This window comes from Anser brachyrhynchus (genome assembly GCF_964034855.1).
Source record: "Anser brachyrhynchus genome assembly, chromosome: 1".
Classification (NCBI taxonomy): Eukaryota; Metazoa; Chordata; class Aves; order Anseriformes; family Anatidae; genus Anser; species Anser brachyrhynchus.
The window spans coordinates 39,257,214-39,277,433 of NC_137694.1; the positions used below are offsets into that span (position 1 = coordinate 39,257,214).

At 37.9% G+C, this 20,220-nt stretch overlaps 1 protein-coding gene across 5 annotated transcripts in view; it reads left to right on the forward strand.

The window, feature by feature from the left end:
* LGR5 (leucine rich repeat containing G protein-coupled receptor 5) overlaps positions 1-19,702 on the forward strand; it is a 91,821-nt gene extending 72,119 nt beyond the window's left edge. For all 5 annotated transcript variants that reach the window (XM_080577707.1, XM_080577708.1, XM_080577709.1 and 2 more), the window contains 10 exons: positions 60-131; positions 236-304; positions 435-506; positions 3,280-3,345; positions 3,556-3,627; positions 4,565-4,636; positions 6,570-6,695; positions 11,789-11,934; positions 12,930-13,013; positions 15,676-19,702. In XM_080577707.1, the coding sequence (XP_080433833.1) occupies positions 60-131; positions 236-304; positions 435-506; positions 3,280-3,345; positions 3,556-3,627; positions 4,565-4,636; positions 6,570-6,695; positions 11,789-11,934; positions 12,930-13,013; positions 15,676-16,766 (1,870 nt within the window). In that variant the 3' untranslated portion in view covers positions 16,767-19,702. The remainder of the gene's footprint in view (positions 1-59; positions 132-235; positions 305-434; positions 507-3,279; positions 3,346-3,555; positions 3,628-4,564; positions 4,637-6,569; positions 6,696-11,788; positions 11,935-12,929; positions 13,014-15,675) is intronic.
* The last annotated feature ends 518 nt before the right edge of the window (positions 19,703-20,220 follow it).

Sequence of the window (20,220 nt, forward strand, 5' to 3'; positions counted from 1 at the left end):
GTGTTCTGAATATTTGAAAATATTTTTTATAAAATGCCTTTTTTGCTTTCTTTTTACAGACATTTTTATGATAACCCCATCCAGCTTGTTGGAAAATCTGCTTTTCAACACTTACCAGAACTCAGAACTCTGTATGTGTTTAATTTTGTTTTAATTGTCTTTATATATTGCAGTGTTAGAGCTGTCCCACACATCCCTCAACACAATTATATTGAAATGATGTTTTAAATTCTAGGACTTTAAATGGTGCTTCACAGATAACAGAGTTTCCTGATCTGACTGGGACTACAAGTCTGGAGAGTTTGTAAGTGCTAAAGCAATATTTTTGCTTTGTTTTATATTTTTGGATACTATTTTTTCTAAAGAATGTTGTAAAAAAATATTTTACAATCTCTAAAAAGTAATATTTTTTTTTTTATAAATACTCTCAACAGGACCCTCACAGGAGCACAGATCACCTCTCTCCCCAAATCAGCTTGTGACCAGCTACCTAATCTCCAAGTGTTGTACGTTTCAGTAAGATTAATAACATTACAGTAATGCAAAAGATTAATGAACAAATGAAATCGATATGATTTTAAAATTACCCAATTGCTGCTATTTCTGTATATCACATTAACTGCCTAGGGATTCAGAGCAGGGAGCAATTCCCCATGTTACTCAAAAATACCAGCCTCCAAAAGTTCACAATCCACGTACCAGTCAGGATTTCCCATACATTGTTGGAAAAGATAATTAATTTTCATATTTTTAGGACAGCTTAAAATGGTTCTCGATTTTCTTTTAAAAACTGCAAAGCTACATGGCCTTATTTTCATTCATTCTGTCTCCTATAGTGTTTTCTTTCTGAGGCAGATAACTCAGTGAAGTAAATGGAAAATATAACTGAGTAAGGAGTTTAGCTTTGAGTACTTTTTATGCTTCTCTTTTAGTTTCTTTTCCAAACACACATAAGTAGTTGACTGAAATTTTAATAGACTAGTATTTGGCATAGTTGGGGCATACTTCTTATACCAAATATCCAATATTGTTTTAGCTTGAAAATGTCCTTGGAGTTTGCTTAATCACTAACGAAAGTAATCATTGTGTCCGCTTCTTTGAGATTCAGCCAACAGCACTTTCCTCTATGTATTACATCACTAGGAATGCATTTGATATTGCTTCTCTGGCCAACATTAAAATAACACTAATTATAACACATTATTTGAATACCAGCTTGGATGTCATGAACGTTTCCAGAAAAATTAAGTTTTATTTGATGGACTCAATATAATCATGTCCAGAATGATAAAAGACAGAAACAGTCTGTTGCCGGAAGGAAGTCTGCGCACAGACTTTCTTTTGAATATGCCCTGTACTATTCAAAAACAATAAATAATCTCTAAAGTGAAGGCAAATAAATACAGTAGCAATTAATAAATTGTACAGTTCATGGAAGAGCAGAAGCCTCCACTGAAAATTCACATCCCTTATTTTCAGGTATCACCCAATATTATTGAAGCTGACATTTAAAAGGGCAGGGAACCAGTTTGGCAGCCATGTCATGTACACAGAGTTGCTTTTTCCCCGTTCCCATCAGACTGGAACAAACATGCCACATTTTACAATGTGTACCCAAGTTCACATTTAAGCTTACAGATGAGTTTTGCCTGCACCATGAAGTATAAGGGTGTGCTGAACCCAACCAGTTACTTGGAGACAGTGACCTTGAAGCAGCCTCCTGGCTCAGTTACTGCAGAACACCCCGCTCTGAGACACAAATCCTACAAGCACAAACACTGCTTGGAAAGCCAATTTGTTTATCCTACCTAGCCACCAGTGCTTCCTAACGTGGATGAATAAACACAGAGACTTCCCAGGTGCACCTGTAGTAGAGGTATATCTGAGAAGGTGGACTCCTCTCAGCACAGTTGGATACACACTTCAACAGAGAGCCATAACCCCTGGCCCTCTGCTGCTGCCAAGAGCATCATTTATTAACAAAGAGACAAAAAATCCCCAACCATCTTTTACCTTGGCTTAGAAGCTTCCAGCTCACTTGAACTCTCTGGCATGTCTGATCTGAACCACAGAGTACCTGTGAAGAGCACAAAATTAGGGGCAATAACCCTGCTGTTACAGAAATGTGTATATATTAATGGTAGCCTTTCTGCATAGTAAAAGCAGAGTGGAACTCATTAAAATCAGGCGCTGTTGTTACTTGCACCACTTTCACAAGTCAAATATAGAATCTACAAAATGCTCCTATCAGAATAGTAATTGTGAAAATAATTTTTTTTTTCCAGAAAGTAAACGGGTAGATGTGATCCAATTTTAAAGGATTTGAAGCAGGAATGATAAGAGATTACTCTTTTTGTTGATAATATTAAATAATTGTGAAAAAGGACATTTTTTGTAATTATAGGTATAAGGTTTTACTCTATATTCTTTCCACCAGCAAAATTCCAATTCAGTTTTCCCCAAACAAGATGTATATATACGATGAAACTATTGAGAATGAGAAGGGGAGGGGTGTATGGTTCTTTTCCTTTTTTTTTCCCCTCCAATTTCTGCAAATTGCCTGGGCTTGTTTTTGATTAGTTAGATTATACTATAAATCAGTCCAGATGTTTCAGTTATTCTGTAATTTGTTGAGTTTTGGCTCAAGTCATTTTAAGAGTTTTTTTCTCCCATGTAGTGATTGATTTCAAAGTTAGTTCCAATATCTTTAACCACATCACTCAGTTATAAGACATAACAGTTCTAAGGATCAGAGGCAATACTGCTTAATTAAAAGTGTAGAACGGAAAGCTGATTACAGTTCATTGTGATTATTGCCAGAAAAATATAGGATATTCTCTGACAAAATGTGAGTATCTAATATATATATGTATATGTGTATTTAATAGATCGTTTACAACAGTTTAAATATTTGTCAAGTTAAACATGATGAACATGAAGTCTGTGATGCAAAGCCAGTACTCCCTTGAAGCAGACTGCTGATATTGTTACTGTAAAACACTCAGAAGTCTATGCTTCAGGCAGGAAATTGTCAGACAATGCAAGGAATTTGCAAAAGTAGGATATGGAGTTAATACATCCTACCTTTTCCCCTCATATCTCCTTCTCAGTTAGAAATAAAAATCTGACAGATGACAGATGATAACTGAGTCCACTCATTTGTATTCTCCTGTAAAAACAAGCTATTTTAAATTGAGCATGAAGAGACACAAGGAAAGGCAATCTTTTTCTTTTGACGTTACATTGAATATTAATCTTTTCTTCTCTTGTGTATTACAGGGATCTGTCTTATAATCTGCTGGAAGATTTACCCTGTTTTACTGCGTGTAAAAAACTTCAAAAAATGTAAGCTTCAAACTATTCTAAAATGCCTAACAAGAGTCATCTGTATACAAATTTGCTTGAGCATCATTAATTTGGTTACTGCTGACCAATTTGACATATCCCAAATACATACCCTTACAATGCACCAAAGTGGATCATAAATAGTCTGAATTACCATGGAGCGTCCTCCAGGTGCCTTTGAAACTGAGGAGATTCTTATTGCTATTTCAGTGACTTGCATCATAACGAAATTGATGAAATCAAAGCAGACACCTTTCGGCAGCTGGCTGCTCTTCGTTCTCTGTGAGTACGGCCCTAGCAGTGGTTCACTTGAGTTCTCAAAAGCATGGGGCATATTTACTATCTATTCATTGTCTGTCCACTGTTTGCCCCAAAACATCCTTGTTTCTATTTCTCCTTGCTTTGATCTTTCATCCGTTAAGTCATAACTGTGAAAGCAGAATAAACACTGTGAAGCTTAGCATCTGCAGCAATGAATTCAAAGATGTAAACTTCCAGCTATAAAAGCTGTTACTTGTGAACATTTCTGACAGAGGTGGAGAGAGATACTGAGCCAAAACTAGCATCTGATGGCAGGTTCACGTAAGAATCATCTCTAGGGAGCATGAAATCTTTATAGGGAACACTGTTCTCTATAAAGAAGAACAGTAAGAAATAGATTTCAAACTTGCATGTGTTTCTAGTATTCACATAGACACAGCAGAATAATTTTGTTGGGAAATTACTTTTGTAAGTTTTTACTTTTTTAAGTTTTTGAAGAATCAAGCCCATCTTTTTTTTTTTTAATTTAGTTGCTTGCAGGTGTTTTTTATTATTATTTTTTTTTTCAGGGGTGGTGAAGATTGTTATTAAGAAAATAAGCCTATTGACAATGGATTTGCTGTTCCTAGTCATGTCATGAGGGCTCTTAGAAGTAGTCCATTACCCCACTCCTCTTTCTGCTGCCTTAACTGTGAAGCAGGCTGAAAACAACAGAGTTAGACTGTAAAAGTCATTAAGTTTTAGAGAATGTTGTCACCTTAGTAACTAACACCATTAACTGACTAACATAATTTGAAAAAAATGTAAAAAGTTTTTGCAGTTTGAGATATGTAGAAGTTTATTGAAAATATTTGCATGTAATTAATACCTTTTTTATATTTAGGCACCCTAATCAAGTGTATGAAAACTTCCATATTCACTCAGTGGGTATGTAATTTTCTACTCGCTTTTCTTGTAGGGATTTAGCTTGGAACAAAATTAAAATTATTCACCCCAATGCCTTCTCTTCTTTACCATCTCTGATCAAACTGTAAGTATTTATATATCTTTTACATTTAAATTTTCACATTTTTCTTGCAAGAACATGCAAAAAAATTGTAACTTGATGCCCCACTCAGCAGAAATTGAGGCTTTTTCTCTCTATTCTAATCTTCTGATCTGTCAAATCCATTTCTAAATGTCTTTTTTCTTGTACTTCACTAACTCCCATAGGTATTGTGGAGAAGCTTCATATACCAGAGTGTAATCACAGTGATTGGGCTCCAAGAAATATATCAGTCTACCTGTCTTGCTTCTTTGAATTTGTTAGTAGTTCAGTCTCTATTATCAGCAATGCAGATACCTTCCTAGTTGTGTATGAGGACTAGGGAACTGGACTCAAAATTAAATTAGAAACATTTTCCAGTAAGCATCTTTATTTCACTGCTTCTTCTCTGATGGAATAGTTTTTCTTCTTTAGTAACTTCAGCCAGAGAAGTTAGTGGTCAAAACATCAGAATCCAAATTGCATATGCCTTATTCACAAGCATCTCTGTCTTCAAAAACTTTTTCCTGCTTCCCACTGTCATTGCAATACCTTGTTAAGGTACCCCCTAAGGCAGTGGATGCATGGGGAAGACATGAAAGAAAATTCCTCTGGAGTCATCCTACTCCAAAGTTGTTCACAAAGACATACAGATAATCCAGTAGTTGGATTTCAGAGTCATGGGAAACACGCATTTGGAAAGGGGTATTAGTTTTTGTTAATGGAAGAAGCCTCCCCTCTGAATGGTGCAAAATCCCCAATATTGTCTATGGCATTCCTTTTTGGGTTCCTCCTCAGTGCTTTCTTAGAGAAGAAGGGGTGAGGGAACATCATGCTGCCAGCAATAAATTCTGCATTTGTTCAATAGCACCAAACAGTCACACAAAAGTAAAGAAAAAAAGCCTTCGAACATACAGAGTAAACCAGTGTACTGAGTGTTACCTGAAATGCTAGTCTGTTGTCCTGGTCTGACTGAAGTCAGTGGTAGATTTAGCCTTTTCAGCAGGACCAGAATTTCACTTTTGGTATTTAACTGTGTTGTGAGCAGTAGGATACACACATGCACAAACACAAGTGCACTATACCAGAAAAAGTAGAAGACCAGTCCGTCAACATATCTCTTATTTTATGACTAGCCCTTTAGATTTAGATAGTCCTAGAGACAGGAACTTTTCAATCCACCCTTGCATCGGACTCCCCTTCTTTCTCCTTCTTGAGCATTAACCATCTTACATATTGCAGTGTAGATTAGTAGGAAGAGGACTGAAAAGGCTTATACAGTAAATGGAAGGGATGGAGACCAATACAGAACAGAACGCATCTGAGCTTCCCCCTCTTTGATTACTTTACCATTTCTCCTTGATCACAGTCACTTTTCCATTCACCTGTTTTACTTTGCCAAGTTATGTCTCTGTATTCATCTGCATTTTCTCAGCTCCTCAGACAAACCTTAGCGTAGAAATATCACCTTCACTCTCTCCAGCCCAAACCTGTCCTACTGTGAAATGCACTTCTTCACCATACACCTGAGCTCCTCCTTGTGTAGATTTCAGAGCAGCCATGCCCTCTCGTATCCCACTGATTTTTTTAGGGTGGGGGAAATTGTTCTGGTATTGGCTCCCTTTGATTCAACAGTCCATTTAATTATTTTTAAACTCATTTGCTGGTCTCTAAACTTGTATTTGAATGCTTAGAGTTAAAATTTGACAACAGAGATTATTCTTAATGATTGCTGGGTATATACTACTAGCTTTGTGCTAGAGACATAGGTGTATACTCCTGAGTGTTGCTGCAGCTTTGCTTTGCTGACTGGGGCCTCTCTAATGCATTCATTTTGTATCAATTTAGAATAGTATAGTTTGTTTTTCCAACATGACTCTTCTAGCACTGAAGAAAAAAATGAGAACCTGTAAGCTGATTTTTATTTGCTGTTATGCAGGGATGTGTCATCCAACCTTTTGTCCTCTTTTCCTGTGACGGGGCTACATGGTTTAACTCATTTAAAATTAACAGGAAATCGTGCCCTACAAAGTTTGATATCATCTGAAAATTTTCCAGAACTCAAGTGAGTATATCATTAAAACTAATAAGCCACATTTGTGTTCATGTGCAGTGGAAGGTGTGTCAGTGTGTAAGGCATGTTGCTTCGTATTGTCAGGCTTTGATCTGTGGTATTAAAACTAAAGCAAATATGATAAAAATGATAGAGTTATTTTATTATGCTCACTTTTAACTGAAGAACTATGAAGTGTTTTGAAATATTAACCCCAGTACTTGCTTAATATGAGCCACATCTGCTTCCTGGTGATACGTTTCAAAAGCTGTTAAAACAATATTGCTAGCAGCTTAGTGATATCTCCTTCTACTGGACTGTGGTTACAGAACCTCCCTTATATTTAGTGAGAATTCAGTAAATATCAAGAATATACTTCTGAAGTTCCAAAATAATTTGCCATTTTTGTTTCAAGTAGAAATGAACTCTCTTTCCTGTAATATTTGATTAAGATAATACTTTACTGTTACTACTTAAATAGTTTGATGCTAATAATTTGCTGATGGATGCTCTATGATAGAGAAAAGAAATGATCTCTAGAGATTATTTGAAGCTCTGCTAGTCACTGGATGACCACAGAGAAGTCACAGGAGAGAATTTTGCCTCTGACTTCAGGATATTAGGGAGTATCTCCTAAGTCCCCCTTGAATTTCTGTTTTAGTTGGAGGATGCCAACTGCAAAATATATTTTTTACTCATTTTAATGTAAAAGATATTGTAAATTTTGAAACAATTAAACAGCGTGAACATAGAGAATCACAGAATGGTTGAGGTTGGACAGGATCTCTGGAGGTCATCTTGTCCAACCTCCTGCTCAAGCAGGGCCACCTGAAGACAGTTGCCCAGGACCACGTCCAGACAGCCTTTGAAGGTCTCCAAGGAAGGAGACTCCATCCTCATATCCTCACTTGATTTGGCTTTTGCACTGGAGAAGTTCCATAAGTCATAATAGGCAAACAACTCAAGGAGACATGTTACTGATGAAAAGGACTGGAGTGTTTGAAGATATAAATAAGGCAGTCATAAGCTGAAGTAGGGAGATGATTTAATGTTTGCATACAGCACTGGAAGGATCCACACTAGAGTACTTCTGTGATGGTATGTTAATATAAACAGAGAGAAGAGCTGCAAAAATGGTTCAAGGGTTAGGAAACAGTGCCTTAAAAGACTTAATAAACCCAATGTTTGTAGTTTTTCACAGAGGAGATTGGGCAGTGACTTGATCACAACGTATGAAACTACTTCATAACACAAATGTTCAAAGCACTAGAGGCCTTACATAAGTCTTCAGATGAGTCTCAGAGGTCAAGAAGCAAGTGTCATAAAAAGTTGTGCGTGTCTGAGGCTGAGCTTCTGCCAGTTTTTCTTCTCTCACTGACTGCCCTCATGCTGAGGCACGTGACAATTCTAAAATGCCTTAATTTCTTAAAAAGAGTGTAAAGACCAAAAAAATCGATCGTTCCAGACTAGCAAATATATAGTAATATTTATACCATAGCCTACTGGCATAAGAAATCCTGCAGTGGTCCTAGAATAATCCATTATTCAGCTGAATTGGGTACAAGTCGGATTTTTTATTTTTTTTCCTCAACATTATGTTTTGTATAATTTTTCCACCAAATTATGTACATTGCTAAAATGCAACTACAGTAATTAAAAAGCTGTACTTACTGGACAAGTAATTAAAAAGGATGTCAGACAATAGCTTAAGTTTTTTTTTAAAAGTTAGTAAAAGTATGATTGATACATCTAGAGCTGATTAACATCTGTAAGAGCACATGATATCCAATCAGGAGAAAGTGGGGTAAAATCCTAACCTCTAGTCTGTAGGATTTCTACATTTTAATGAGGCCAGGACTTCACACAGGATCACTGCACAAACAGTGCATGAAGCACCAAACTTGAACAGAGATCTAAAACAAAATGTAATTTCACCCTTTGTAATTGTTGGAACTAGACATTGGTTACAACATTAAAGACAAGTTCCTGTACAAAAGCTGCCTGCTCATCTAAATAGGTCACTGCTGTTCAATACACAAACACATCAAAGAGCTGAGCATCCTCTGCCCCACCTCCAGCAATGGCACAAGAATGCTCACAGAGCCGAGCCCAGCTTGCTATAGCAAGCTACGAGGAAATAAAGTTGGGCTGCCAACCACTCCTTCCTTCTTTATCTGATGCTTTGATTCAGTGCTGTAAAGAATTCAGTGACTAGCTCCGTCCATTGTAACTCTGCATTCCCATTCACCTTTGTGAGGTGGAAAACAACCTTGTATTCTCTGCTGCTTAATCCAAAAACAGAAATAGAGGCATTCCTTGCTGCAGGAAAAAAAAAATCAGGTGTACAGATACCATCAGTAAGATAAGTAGTATATAAAAATAAATTTAGACAGTGTTTCTACAAGACTTTAATTTGACAAAGTCCAAATCTAATCATCAAATAAACACTAGCCATAGAAAGGAATGCTTCTGGCACTGTATGGCTGAGAGTTGCCTTTGTATTTTAATGTTAAAAGTAGCTGAAAGGAACTCCTCGGTCACCAGGAAGAGCTGATACTAGTTTCTCTGCATTGCAAAGTATATGTTGTCCAGTGTGTTCTGGATCCCACTCAGTCTGTGCATGTGTGTTTTACACACAAATTCAGAAGTATTTACCAATTTGGGATCTATATGTATAGCCTAGTAACCCAGGGCGGGTAGGAGTGTGGAGGGGAACTGTTCAGGTTTAACAAAGGATGCTAGAAAGTCCTACAGGGAAGATAAGAAATGGGAATCACAATACAAAAAGGATGTTGAGGTGCTTGAAAACCTCCAGAGGAGGATGACAAAGCTGGTGTTGGGGCTGGCAGGCGTGTCCCGTGAGGGCAGGCTGAGGCCCTTGGGCTGCCTGGGCTGGAGACAAGGAGGCTGAGAGGCGACCTCCTGGCTCTCGGCAGCTTCCCGAGGAGGGCGAGCGGGGAGGGAGGTGCCGGCCTCTGCTCCCCGGGACACCTGGGGACGGCCCAGAGCTGCGCCGGGGGGGCTGCAGGCTGGGCACGAGGAAAATCTCTTTGTGAGGGTCGCCAAACACTGGACCAGGCTTCCTAGGAGGTGGTTGATGCCCCGTGCCTGCCAGTGTTCGAGGGGCGTTTGGACAGTGCCCTCAGTAAGGTGCCTTAACTTATGGCTAGCGCTGAAGTGTTCAGACAGTTGGACTGGATGATCTCTGGTGGCTCCTTCCAAATCAACTATCCTGTTCAAGAACACATTTGCTCTCACTCCTTGAGCCTAAAATATCCACTAGCTATTCATTTCCACAGCTATATCAATGTCTTCAAATAAGTCTGACACCGCAAGTTGCAGTCATCACCTTGCAGAACTTTCAGCATTTCTTTTTATAAGGTGTTTTGTGGTTTGTTTTTGTTGGGTTTTGTTTGTGTGTTTGTCTGTCAAAAAAGGGGCATTTCTTTTGGGGATGTGGATTGTTTTTCAACCCAAGTGACTAGGTATGGGTTAGTCTAGTAAGCGAAGGGTTTAGTAATAGTTTATTTAAGGGCTTCTAGGAAATGTTTATCAAAATGTTTAATCAGGATAATCTCCATATTTTAAAAGATAACATGCACAGAAATGAATTAGAAATTACATATTTAAATCTGCTGGCCTGAAGTTGCATGATAACTAGATCTTGGTCACCTTGAACTTTTATTGGAGTACTTTAAAAACAGCTTACATAACTTCTTGTATTGGGTACAAGAGTACAGATTGTTGTTGCTAATTCCCAACAGAAATATAAGTATATAGAATCTAAATGCCCCCAAATGCACTAACTTAAAAATCACTTCAGAGCTTAGGGTTCACTTTGTTCTGCTTTGTACCGAGCCTTTGGCTAGTGCACAAGTCCTATTGGTATTGGGCCTGCTTCAGACAGACTCCCTGCTGGATTTTCCAGGACATTAAAGGTTGCTTGGAACATTCATTATGTTAATTTACATGATAAACCTGTTGAAAGTAACCTGAAAGTAGGATACAGTTCTATTTTATTCTTTTTAAGACAGAATAACCTAGTTACCTATTTATATCTGAAGCTTTTGGTTTATTGAACTTTTGAAATTAAGATAATTTTTTAGGTTTTACTATGTACTATTGGGGAACTGCATATTAAATATCTCCACTTCCAAAGTACAAAGTGTATCCAAGGAATAGAAGAAGTAGTCTGTAGAAGTTGAACATATGTAGTTCTTACGTACTACCCCAGAATTTGGACATCCCTGAATGAATGGAATTCAAAACATACAGGAAATCAGCAATTTTCTGGCAATAGAAAACCTCAAAATCTTTGAAACTCGCTCACTCATACTCAGTTTTGTGTTAGGGAAACCAATGATATTAAAGGAGTTAGGAATGAACATGCAGTGTCCTGCAATGACTGTGCTCACTCCTGTGAGAATTAATAAAGTAAAGCCTTTTTTCAGTGACATCTGTTTTCACATATGCTGCATTTGTGATTCATTCCCCTTTCAGTGTAGAATACTGCTTCCTTGGTCTGTGCACAAAAGACAATCTCCTTTTTGCCATTTTACTGTGATAAAATTTGATGTGAAAAGAGAGAGATGAAGTTTGAATCCAAAATTAGATCTCATTTTCCCCAAACTGGAAAAATTATCATTGGGAAGTGAAGTTTTGGTTTTGCCTGTTAAGCAGGTAGGCGCAGTTGTGATCTTGCCCTTTTTTAAAAGAAGCCATTAAGAAAGTAATGTGAAGAAACTGTGGAGTTACACTGTAAAATTATTAAGACATAAAAAAGAAACAGAACTCTTAAGAGTAACATTCAATAAACTGCAAGTCACGTTCTACATCCATATCTCCCATGAAAATGCATAAGAAAGCTTCACTGTGCCTTTACTAAAATTACCGTAGAAATCATCTGCATGTCTGATGTGGAATTCTATTTGTGAATCCTCAATTTGTATCATCATGATTGATTTTTACCCTTAAATATTTTGACTTTCAATCGCGGCTACTTAATCAAGTTCATTTGTGCTAACAATTGAAACTGTGAGCAGTACAATTGAGTAACTCTGGTGCTCTAAACCAGTATCATGGCATGCTTCCTTGTTCTTCTACAGGGTCATGGAAATGCCTTATGCTTATCAGTGCTGTGCCTTTGGAGCTTGTGAGAGCCACTACAAAATCTCCAGCCAATGGAACAAAGATGAGAATAGCAGCATTGATGATTTTCACAGGAAAGATGTTGGGTTGTTACAAATTCAAGGTAACTGTCACCTTTTGCTTTTAAATCTACCTGAAGGCTGTGATTTTTCTAGTAAGCAATCTGTGATTTTAAATCCAATACTCTTTCGCAGTCACCAAGGCAGTACCTTCCTCTCTCTTGCCTGGTAATATGTCAGTGTTCCCAAGCTTAGCAAATTCATTTTGTCAGGTCTATCTTTCAAAAATCTCACTCACTCTTCCTTCTCTCCAAATAATAACGTGGGAAGTGAAATTTTCCATTTACTTGAGAGACAGGGAAGTGGTGCTGGTATGTAACCCCATACAATAATAGGGCAGCAAAGATTCAATTTCTTGCCAGCTTTGGAAGTAGCAACACCTTGGCTATTGTGCTGTGTACATGTTTCAGGATCAGTCACAGAGCTAGTGTGGCTACTTAGGCATAGCTGCTCGGTTTTTTTCTCAGCACTTCCTGGGTACCAAAGAGCGCATCTGCTCTCAAGAACAGAAGTTTACTGTATTTTTCTTCCCCTTCAGCACAAGGTCTGTTATTTGACCTGTTACGTAAGTGTATACATGCATTTTATACCATCCTGCTGCTTTCTTTGCTATTTCCACTCCTGCAAACCAGTGTGTCTCAGAGTTCAGGGCTAGTCCCAGCAAGAACAGAGCCAAGAATACATAAAGTGATGACACAAGAAACATAAAAGAACCTGGGTTAATTCTTTGTATCCTGGCACAACAGTGGAATTTGTATTTTAAACCCCTTCCTAGGTAGTCACCACACTACAAATTAGGTAATGGAGAATGTACCTTTCTAAAAGTGATTATTTTCAGAGAAGTAATGGTGCCAACTTTTTAAATAATCTTGAGTAAAGTGATTCAAAACCAAGTAAGCATACATCTGCTTCTGCTTACAGTTTGGCAGGCAAAGAGATGAGAACAGGCCTTAAATACCGAAGATGTTTTTGGAGTTTGTACTAAAAGAAATTTTCCTGAAAATTGCAGTATCAAATCTGGGTATTTCCTCCCCCACAGATGAGCGTGACTTTGAAGATTTTCTGCTTGACTTTGAAGAAGATTTGAAAGCTCATCATTCAGTGCAATGCTCACCTTCTCCAGGTATGAAACTGCCAAGTACCTAGGAATCTAAGCATAATACTACCAGATATTTGAAATGCAGAACGAACTCTGAATCTGAAACAAGGACAGTAACACTATGTTCTGCAATAATTTGCTGAGACTGGATACATTGTACAAAAATACAAAATTCTGCATTGAAGTTCAGAAAAATATTCAGGTACTGAATTCATCTATGAATGTACCAGAAGTTTCAGAGTCCTCTGGCAGATCCTCACTCCAAGCCCCTTACCACAGGAATTGATCCGCCTTATCGAGGGAATGGAAAAGCAAAGGTTCTCTTCTGCCAAGAAACAGATAATAGAACAGAATCTTTGCTCACTCATTCCTTTGCAAAGCTGAAGTAATTCTTCTCAACTTCATTGAGTTATTTTACATTTGAGCTTCTCGAACAGCACACAGTTTAGTTCAATGTCTAGGATGTACTGTACAGTACTATATTAACATACACACAAGGGACTCCCAGCACTGTCATTTTTTTGTAGAATAGTGTATCCCTGTGGAGTAACATGTTTTTTTTTTAAGTGATTAAATTGGAAACCAATTCCACTGAAAGTTTCCTTTAAGGCAAGGAAATAACTTAGAATGTTGCTTCTAGTTTTAGCATCCTGACTCAGCAAGCGGTTTCCCTAGCCATTCTTAAATTGTAACACATGAACAAAAAAATGCAAGTGACAGCTAGTACTTCAAGACTCACTCCAAGCCAAGATTCTTGTTTATAACAGCAAATAATAAATGAAAAGATGTTATGTCAAGAGAAATAGAAAAGGTAGGAGGCCAAAGAAAGAATTTAGAAGCATTTGACCATTCTGTATTCTCCTATGGCCTCCTTTGGAACTATCGAGTTCACAGAAATGTCCTCATCTTCAAGGTAAGTTATCACCAGACCTAAGAGAAAATCTAGCTTCCATGCTGATCTTTCAAATGGTATCTTAGAAAAACTTACAAACTGACACAATGGGTGCTTCTGCCTACTGGATGGCAACAACTGTAGTCATATGGAGTACATCTCAGCTGCTCGGGTTGTGTCTGCATAGACAATCAGAGACCACTGTGGAGGACATGCTTTGAGGAAGCACAGCTGACTAGTATTAAGATATATGTTTCTCAGACAGCAGAGTATTCAGCTTCAATCACACAGCATATACGCCTCAAATCTATGAGAGGACAACAGGCTTCAGTCATACTGACCTGCCTTCAGCCACAGATCATTGGAAACACCTCCAAAAAGGCAGCCCTTACACATACAAATACAGCTTCAATTTTCTGTGATTCGGAACACTTTGGGTCACAAACTGTTTGTTGCAGGCTGCTAAGATGATGAAATCAATGAGCCACATAAGCCTTCTCCTCTTACAACCTAGCTCACGTATTTGACCTCAAGAGAATACAAAACTGACAATCCAATTTTATTTGGTGCCTATCTTCAAACTACCTTCCCCATTTATCTTCATATCTCATGGATGTGTCATTCTGGAACTGCTGTATCAAACAGTCTATGAAACAATACATTTCACTTTCTGCAGTGCTCGTTCCTTGCCTGCAATGTAGCTTAATAGTCAACTTAAACAGAAAAAATTACTTGAATCTTAAATGAAATATTTAAATATTCCACTATAGGGATATTTTCTCAAATAGGTTAGTCCCAAAAGGTCTGTTTGTAGCCAGACTAAAACATGTCAAGTCTTCTATCATTATTAAAATTCTTCAAGAACCCTGATCTCCTCTAAAAGGTCAGATTTCTCCTCGGAGTCTAAACTGAATCATCTCAGATCATATTGGATCCCTATTCAAACTTGTAGCACTATGGTCCATCCTGCATTTGTCTATGAAGATGGGATATTTAGTAGCCATTACTTCAGTGAGAGTGGTGGAGATGATGGCAGACTTAATGATGACACCCAGATTTCTCTGTCTGTGCAACTTGCCTCTAAGGATCCATTCCAAATTCCTGACAAAAAACATTACAAAATGCATCATGAATTTATTTGGAATGGATTTGTTTAAAAACCCACCTTCTCTTATTCGTTTCAATGCTACATGCATTAAAGTGCTTTCTTCCTCACACATAGGATATCAAAAAATAGGCTTGGCCTTATACTTGTAAAGGTCAAAGCCATTTAAGTCATATCCTGGAATCATTGTGGATGAAATAGAGAAAATGAAGAGCAAAGCAGTCTTCTGAAAAGACACTGCAAAGGGGACTTGGACCATGTAATGACATGTTAATTAGGTAGCCAAAGTGCATCTGTCCATATCCATTACATCACACTTCACCAGGGCTCATTAGCACAGCCACCCTTTTCTTTCCTGAGAAATTACCCATGGTATTCATACTGCATGTGTACAACTAGGCAAATATATATATGTATGTGTGTATATATATATATATATATGTATGTATATAATATTTGGGTTGAGGAACAAAGACTCGTGTAACATGCATATGAGCAGCACATTACGGAGATCTCTACTACAAAGAAAGAAAATTTTCAGATCCCCTTTTACAATAAAATTCACTGCTTGATTGTGCTGAGAACTTTTGCAAGAGGCATGAAAGTTGAAGTCTTACAAAGTACAAAATTAACTTTTAGTTTACATGGGTTTCCATTGCCCTTTTGTTTGTTTGTTTTTGACTTTTCAGGTCCCTTCAAACCATGTGACCATCTGTTTGGGAGCTGGCTCATCAGAATTGGAGTGTGGACCATAGTGGGTTTGACCTTCATTTGCAACGCGCTGGTGACTGCTACAGTTTTCAGATCTCCGTTGTATATGTCCTCCATAAAACTTCTGATTGGTCTAATAGCTATTGTAAATGCCTTCATGGGCCTTGCCAGTGGAGTACTGGCTAGTGTGGATGCATCAACTTTTGGTAGCTTTGCTCAGTATGGAGCACGGTGGGAAAGTGGAATCGGTTGCCAAATGACTGGTCTTCTCTCCATTTTTGCTTCAGAAGCTTCCATTTTCCTCCTTACCTTAGCCGCACTGGAACGTGCATTCTCTGTAAAGCATGCTACAAAGTTTGAAACAAAATCCTCTATTGCTAGTGTCAAAATTGCCATTTTCTTTTGTTTTATGTTGGCACTTATCATTGCAGTAATACCACTCCTCACTGGGAGTGAGTATGGGGTCTCTCCGCTTTGTTTGCCATTACCATTTGGAGAACCCACTGCTATGGGCTACATGGTAGCACTGGTGTTGCTGAACTCACTTTGTTTTCTGGTAATGACTGTTGCTTACACAAAGCTCTACTGCAGTTTAGAAAAGGGAGAACTAGACAACATTTGGGATTGTTCTATGGTCAAACATATAGCCTTGCTACTTTTTACTAATTGCATTCTTTATTGCCCTGTGGCCTTCTTATCTTTTTCCTCCTTACTAAACCTGACTTTTATCAGCCCAGAAGTGATAAAGTCAATACTGCTAGTAATTGTCCCACTGCCTGCGTGTCTAAACCCACTCCTTTATATACTTTTCAATCCACACTTCAAGGAGGACTTGGGAAGTTTGCGAAAGCAAACATTCTTATGGAGGAGATCAAAACATGCTAGTCTGATCTCTGTGAATTCAGAAGACATAGAAAAACAATCTTGTGACTCAACACAAGCATTGGTAACCTTCACAAGTGCTAGCATATCATACGACATGCCTACCAGCAATTCACTAATGCCATCATCTTATCAAATGACAGAAAGCTGCAATCTTTCATCAGTAGCATTTGTTCCGTGTCGCTAGTTTCAGTGGCAATGCAGAAAATATTGATGTTTACAAATTTTTTTAATCCCAAAAATAAGTATGGGTGTGCGTCTACAACCTAGAGAATGCCTCTGAATTATTTTTACATGCATCACAAAACAGATGATGACAAAAGTTGCAGCAGGCTGAAAATCCAATACTTGAGCCTTCACGGCCTGTCTCCGAAATGCTGGAATGAAGAGAGAAACTGAAAGCTGTTGCAGTTTGTGCAGTTGTGTTGGCTGCTCTCTTTTAAAGTAGCACCTCTCGGAAAAGGCAGTTGGTCAAGAGCAAAAATACCATGTTAAATTGGTAAGCTTTTTCTTCACCTGGCACTGTTTGTTTCAGGGGTTGGGTTTTTGTTTTTGTTTTCCTGTTTATTATAATTCGAACTTAATAATAGATATTCAGTGTCAAGATTGTTTTTATAAGCATCCGTGTGTGGCCCTCATTCAGCAGGGTATCTAAGTGGAAAAGTATTCCTGTTGGAAGTCCTAAAGGTTTCTGCAGAATAGACTTTGATGAAGCTCCATGTTCAACTGATAGAATTCATTTAACAGTTTACCTGCTCTTAGGCTTGGATTTTTTTAGAAGTCGGATGACTTGACATTTTTAATTGTCAGTCAAAACCACAACAATAATATGGTAGGAAGGAAATTAATTAAAATCCTGCTGAGCACTTAAAATGTAATCATAAATGGCAAGCTGTTGTCACATGAATATTTTTCTAGTGAGGTTCTGCAGAGCCTGGTCATGAATTGCTAGCATGCCAGTAGAATTACTTCCAGAATTACTGCTGATAAAATTGGTAGGTGAGGGACTCATAGAATTTGAGAGTGGGAAATACTACATAGCAAGTCATGAATATAGGAAGACTGGTGTGCTGAGTACAAATAAATGACACCAAAGGCATTCACATAGAAACAATTATTTAAGGTCATTTGTGTAGGAACAAAAACAGTAGTCCTGCTCATAGCACAATTTCTGTCCTGTGAAACAGTGCTTCTAGAAAGCCTCTAGCTCATGGTCCTTAGTCAGATGAAGATTCAGAGGCCACTGCATCCTTTTGGCTAAGGACAGATGCAGGAATATTAAGTAGGAGTGAAGAGGTTGTATGATTTGTGTTCTTAGCGCTGATACAGGCACTACTGAAATATTTCAGACAGTTCTTGTATTCACACGCTGTGAAGAAGACTGGGAAATTGAAAAGGATTTGAATATCATAAATTTACAAAACAACTTATCAAAGAAGTGACTTGATCACAGTATATAAGTAGCAGCTTCTGGGAAAAGAAGTTTGAGAGCAGAGGACTAAGTCAAGAGGAGAAGGATCCAGTATGGACCCCTGGAAGTTGATGTTAGGGATATACAACACAGAAATAAAGGTACCAATTGTTGACAGTGATGGTCATTAGCAAGCCAAGCAAGTTAGCATGGCTTGGGGTGAACTATCTGTCATCACATATGTATAAATTCAAATTGGATCTATTGCCAAAAAGTTATTGGAGCAGCTATTAGTATTCAGGGATGCCTGATGGCATTAGTTTACGAGTCGGTTAGATTAGATTAACACAGAGTTACTCTCTGGATTTAAATCTATTAATACTTTGCTGAATCAAGGCATTTACATTTAGACATCATGCAATTAGATGAGAAGAAACTTCAAGTCTTTGCCAAGTCTACTGCCAAAATATCTCAGATGACAGAGCTCCCTTCACTTCCCACAATATCAGTCTTTGACCTTAGTCAAGCCATCAGAGGACATTCCAGTCATCCTTTTTTAGAGCTGGAACTTTTTGCTCAAGTGAGCTGATCATTTAAGACACGGAAGTGAAGTTTTTGATTTTTTTTGTTGTTAAAAATAGCTCCCTGAGGAGTAACATTTAATAGCCCAGTAATCACTTCTCGGTTAATGGCCACTCAGCTTCTGGGTGAATGAGACTAATTTCTGAACATTACCAAGGTTAGCCTAGCCCAGTAATTAAGGTAATCAGTTACAGATGATCACGGTTGTTCATCTGTTACTGCATATGTAACTTCCTGGGACTCCAAGAATGGATTTTCACAGTGAAGAATCTGTTGCCAACAATGGATATGCCCTGATTTTCTTGTCCATTCACATTGGCGTATTTTTAGTTTTGCAGTTACAGATGCCATCAGTTGACTTTGGCTGACATGTTCATCTTTCAGGAAAAAAAATGAACCAATACCGAAATTATGTACGATAAAGTCAGCTGAGTACTTATCTTAATCCTTTATCTCTTGTGGGTTTTGAAGCAGTGCAGCATACAGCTGGAGAACGATGCCTGAAACCACTTTGGATTAAACAGAGGATCAGTCAACCATTGCACAATACCTATTACCATGTTTACTTAGCTTTAATTTAACTTGGGTCCATCTGTGCTGCACTGCTTAATGTCAGTGAAATTCCTTTCAGCTCGCTATATTTAAGAAGTTTGTAAAGTGATTTGAGAAGCAAGATAATGTTATAATTCTAAAGACTAGTTAAAGAAAGCTTCTTTTATCAGAACTTTTTTAGCTTGCAGAAAGTCCTAAAGGCTTTGTGTCTTATTTTTGTAAGCATGTTTGAAATATTTTGATCAAATATTTTAAACTTGAAATTGTTAAAATTCATTTAATAGATTTTTAAAGTAAAAATTTGTAAATATAGAACTGTATTTATTATTACAGTGAAATGCAACCACAGTAAAGGACATGAGATTAAGCCCTGTACAGTTTCATATTGATATTTGCTATATTTTCTGCTCATATATATTACTAAATTCATTATCTGTAAATAATATAATGTAAATGTGTAGTGATTGTAAATAGATGACATGCTTTCTTTTCTATCAGTGTTCCAAACATATGTAAGTTGTAATAAAATGTGACTACACAGTAAAGAGCATTTAATCAGGGCCTAACACCTCACAAAATTGTGTTCATCCTCAATTAGTCCTTCCCAAGTTATTCTAATACTTACACTAACCGCCCCAGATGTCCAGAATCCTTGGTGAAGTATAAATTACAGGTCACGGGTTCTCATTAGGTGCCCTGGGGAGCAAAAAAAAAAAAAAAAATGATGAATAGTGTTTCATTTCAACATAGACTGTCTTTTACAAAAAACATTACTCGTAGACCCTTACGAACAGATTCTGCTCCCTGCACGTCCTAGTTTTCAGTGACAACTTCTCACAACTGCCGCACAAGACACTCTCACCTCAGACCCGTGTGACACAACGGATGTGCATGAGTACTCAGAAAGCGCAGTCAGGCATTGGGATGGGTTGCGCAGGGAGGTGGTGGAGTCACCGTCCCTGGGGGTGCTCAAGGAAAGGTTGGACCTGGTGCTTAGGGACACGGTTCAGTGGGTGACATTGGTGGTAGCGGGATGGTTGGACCAGATGATCCTGGAGGGCTTTTCCAACCTCAATGACTCTGTGAGTTACCCAGC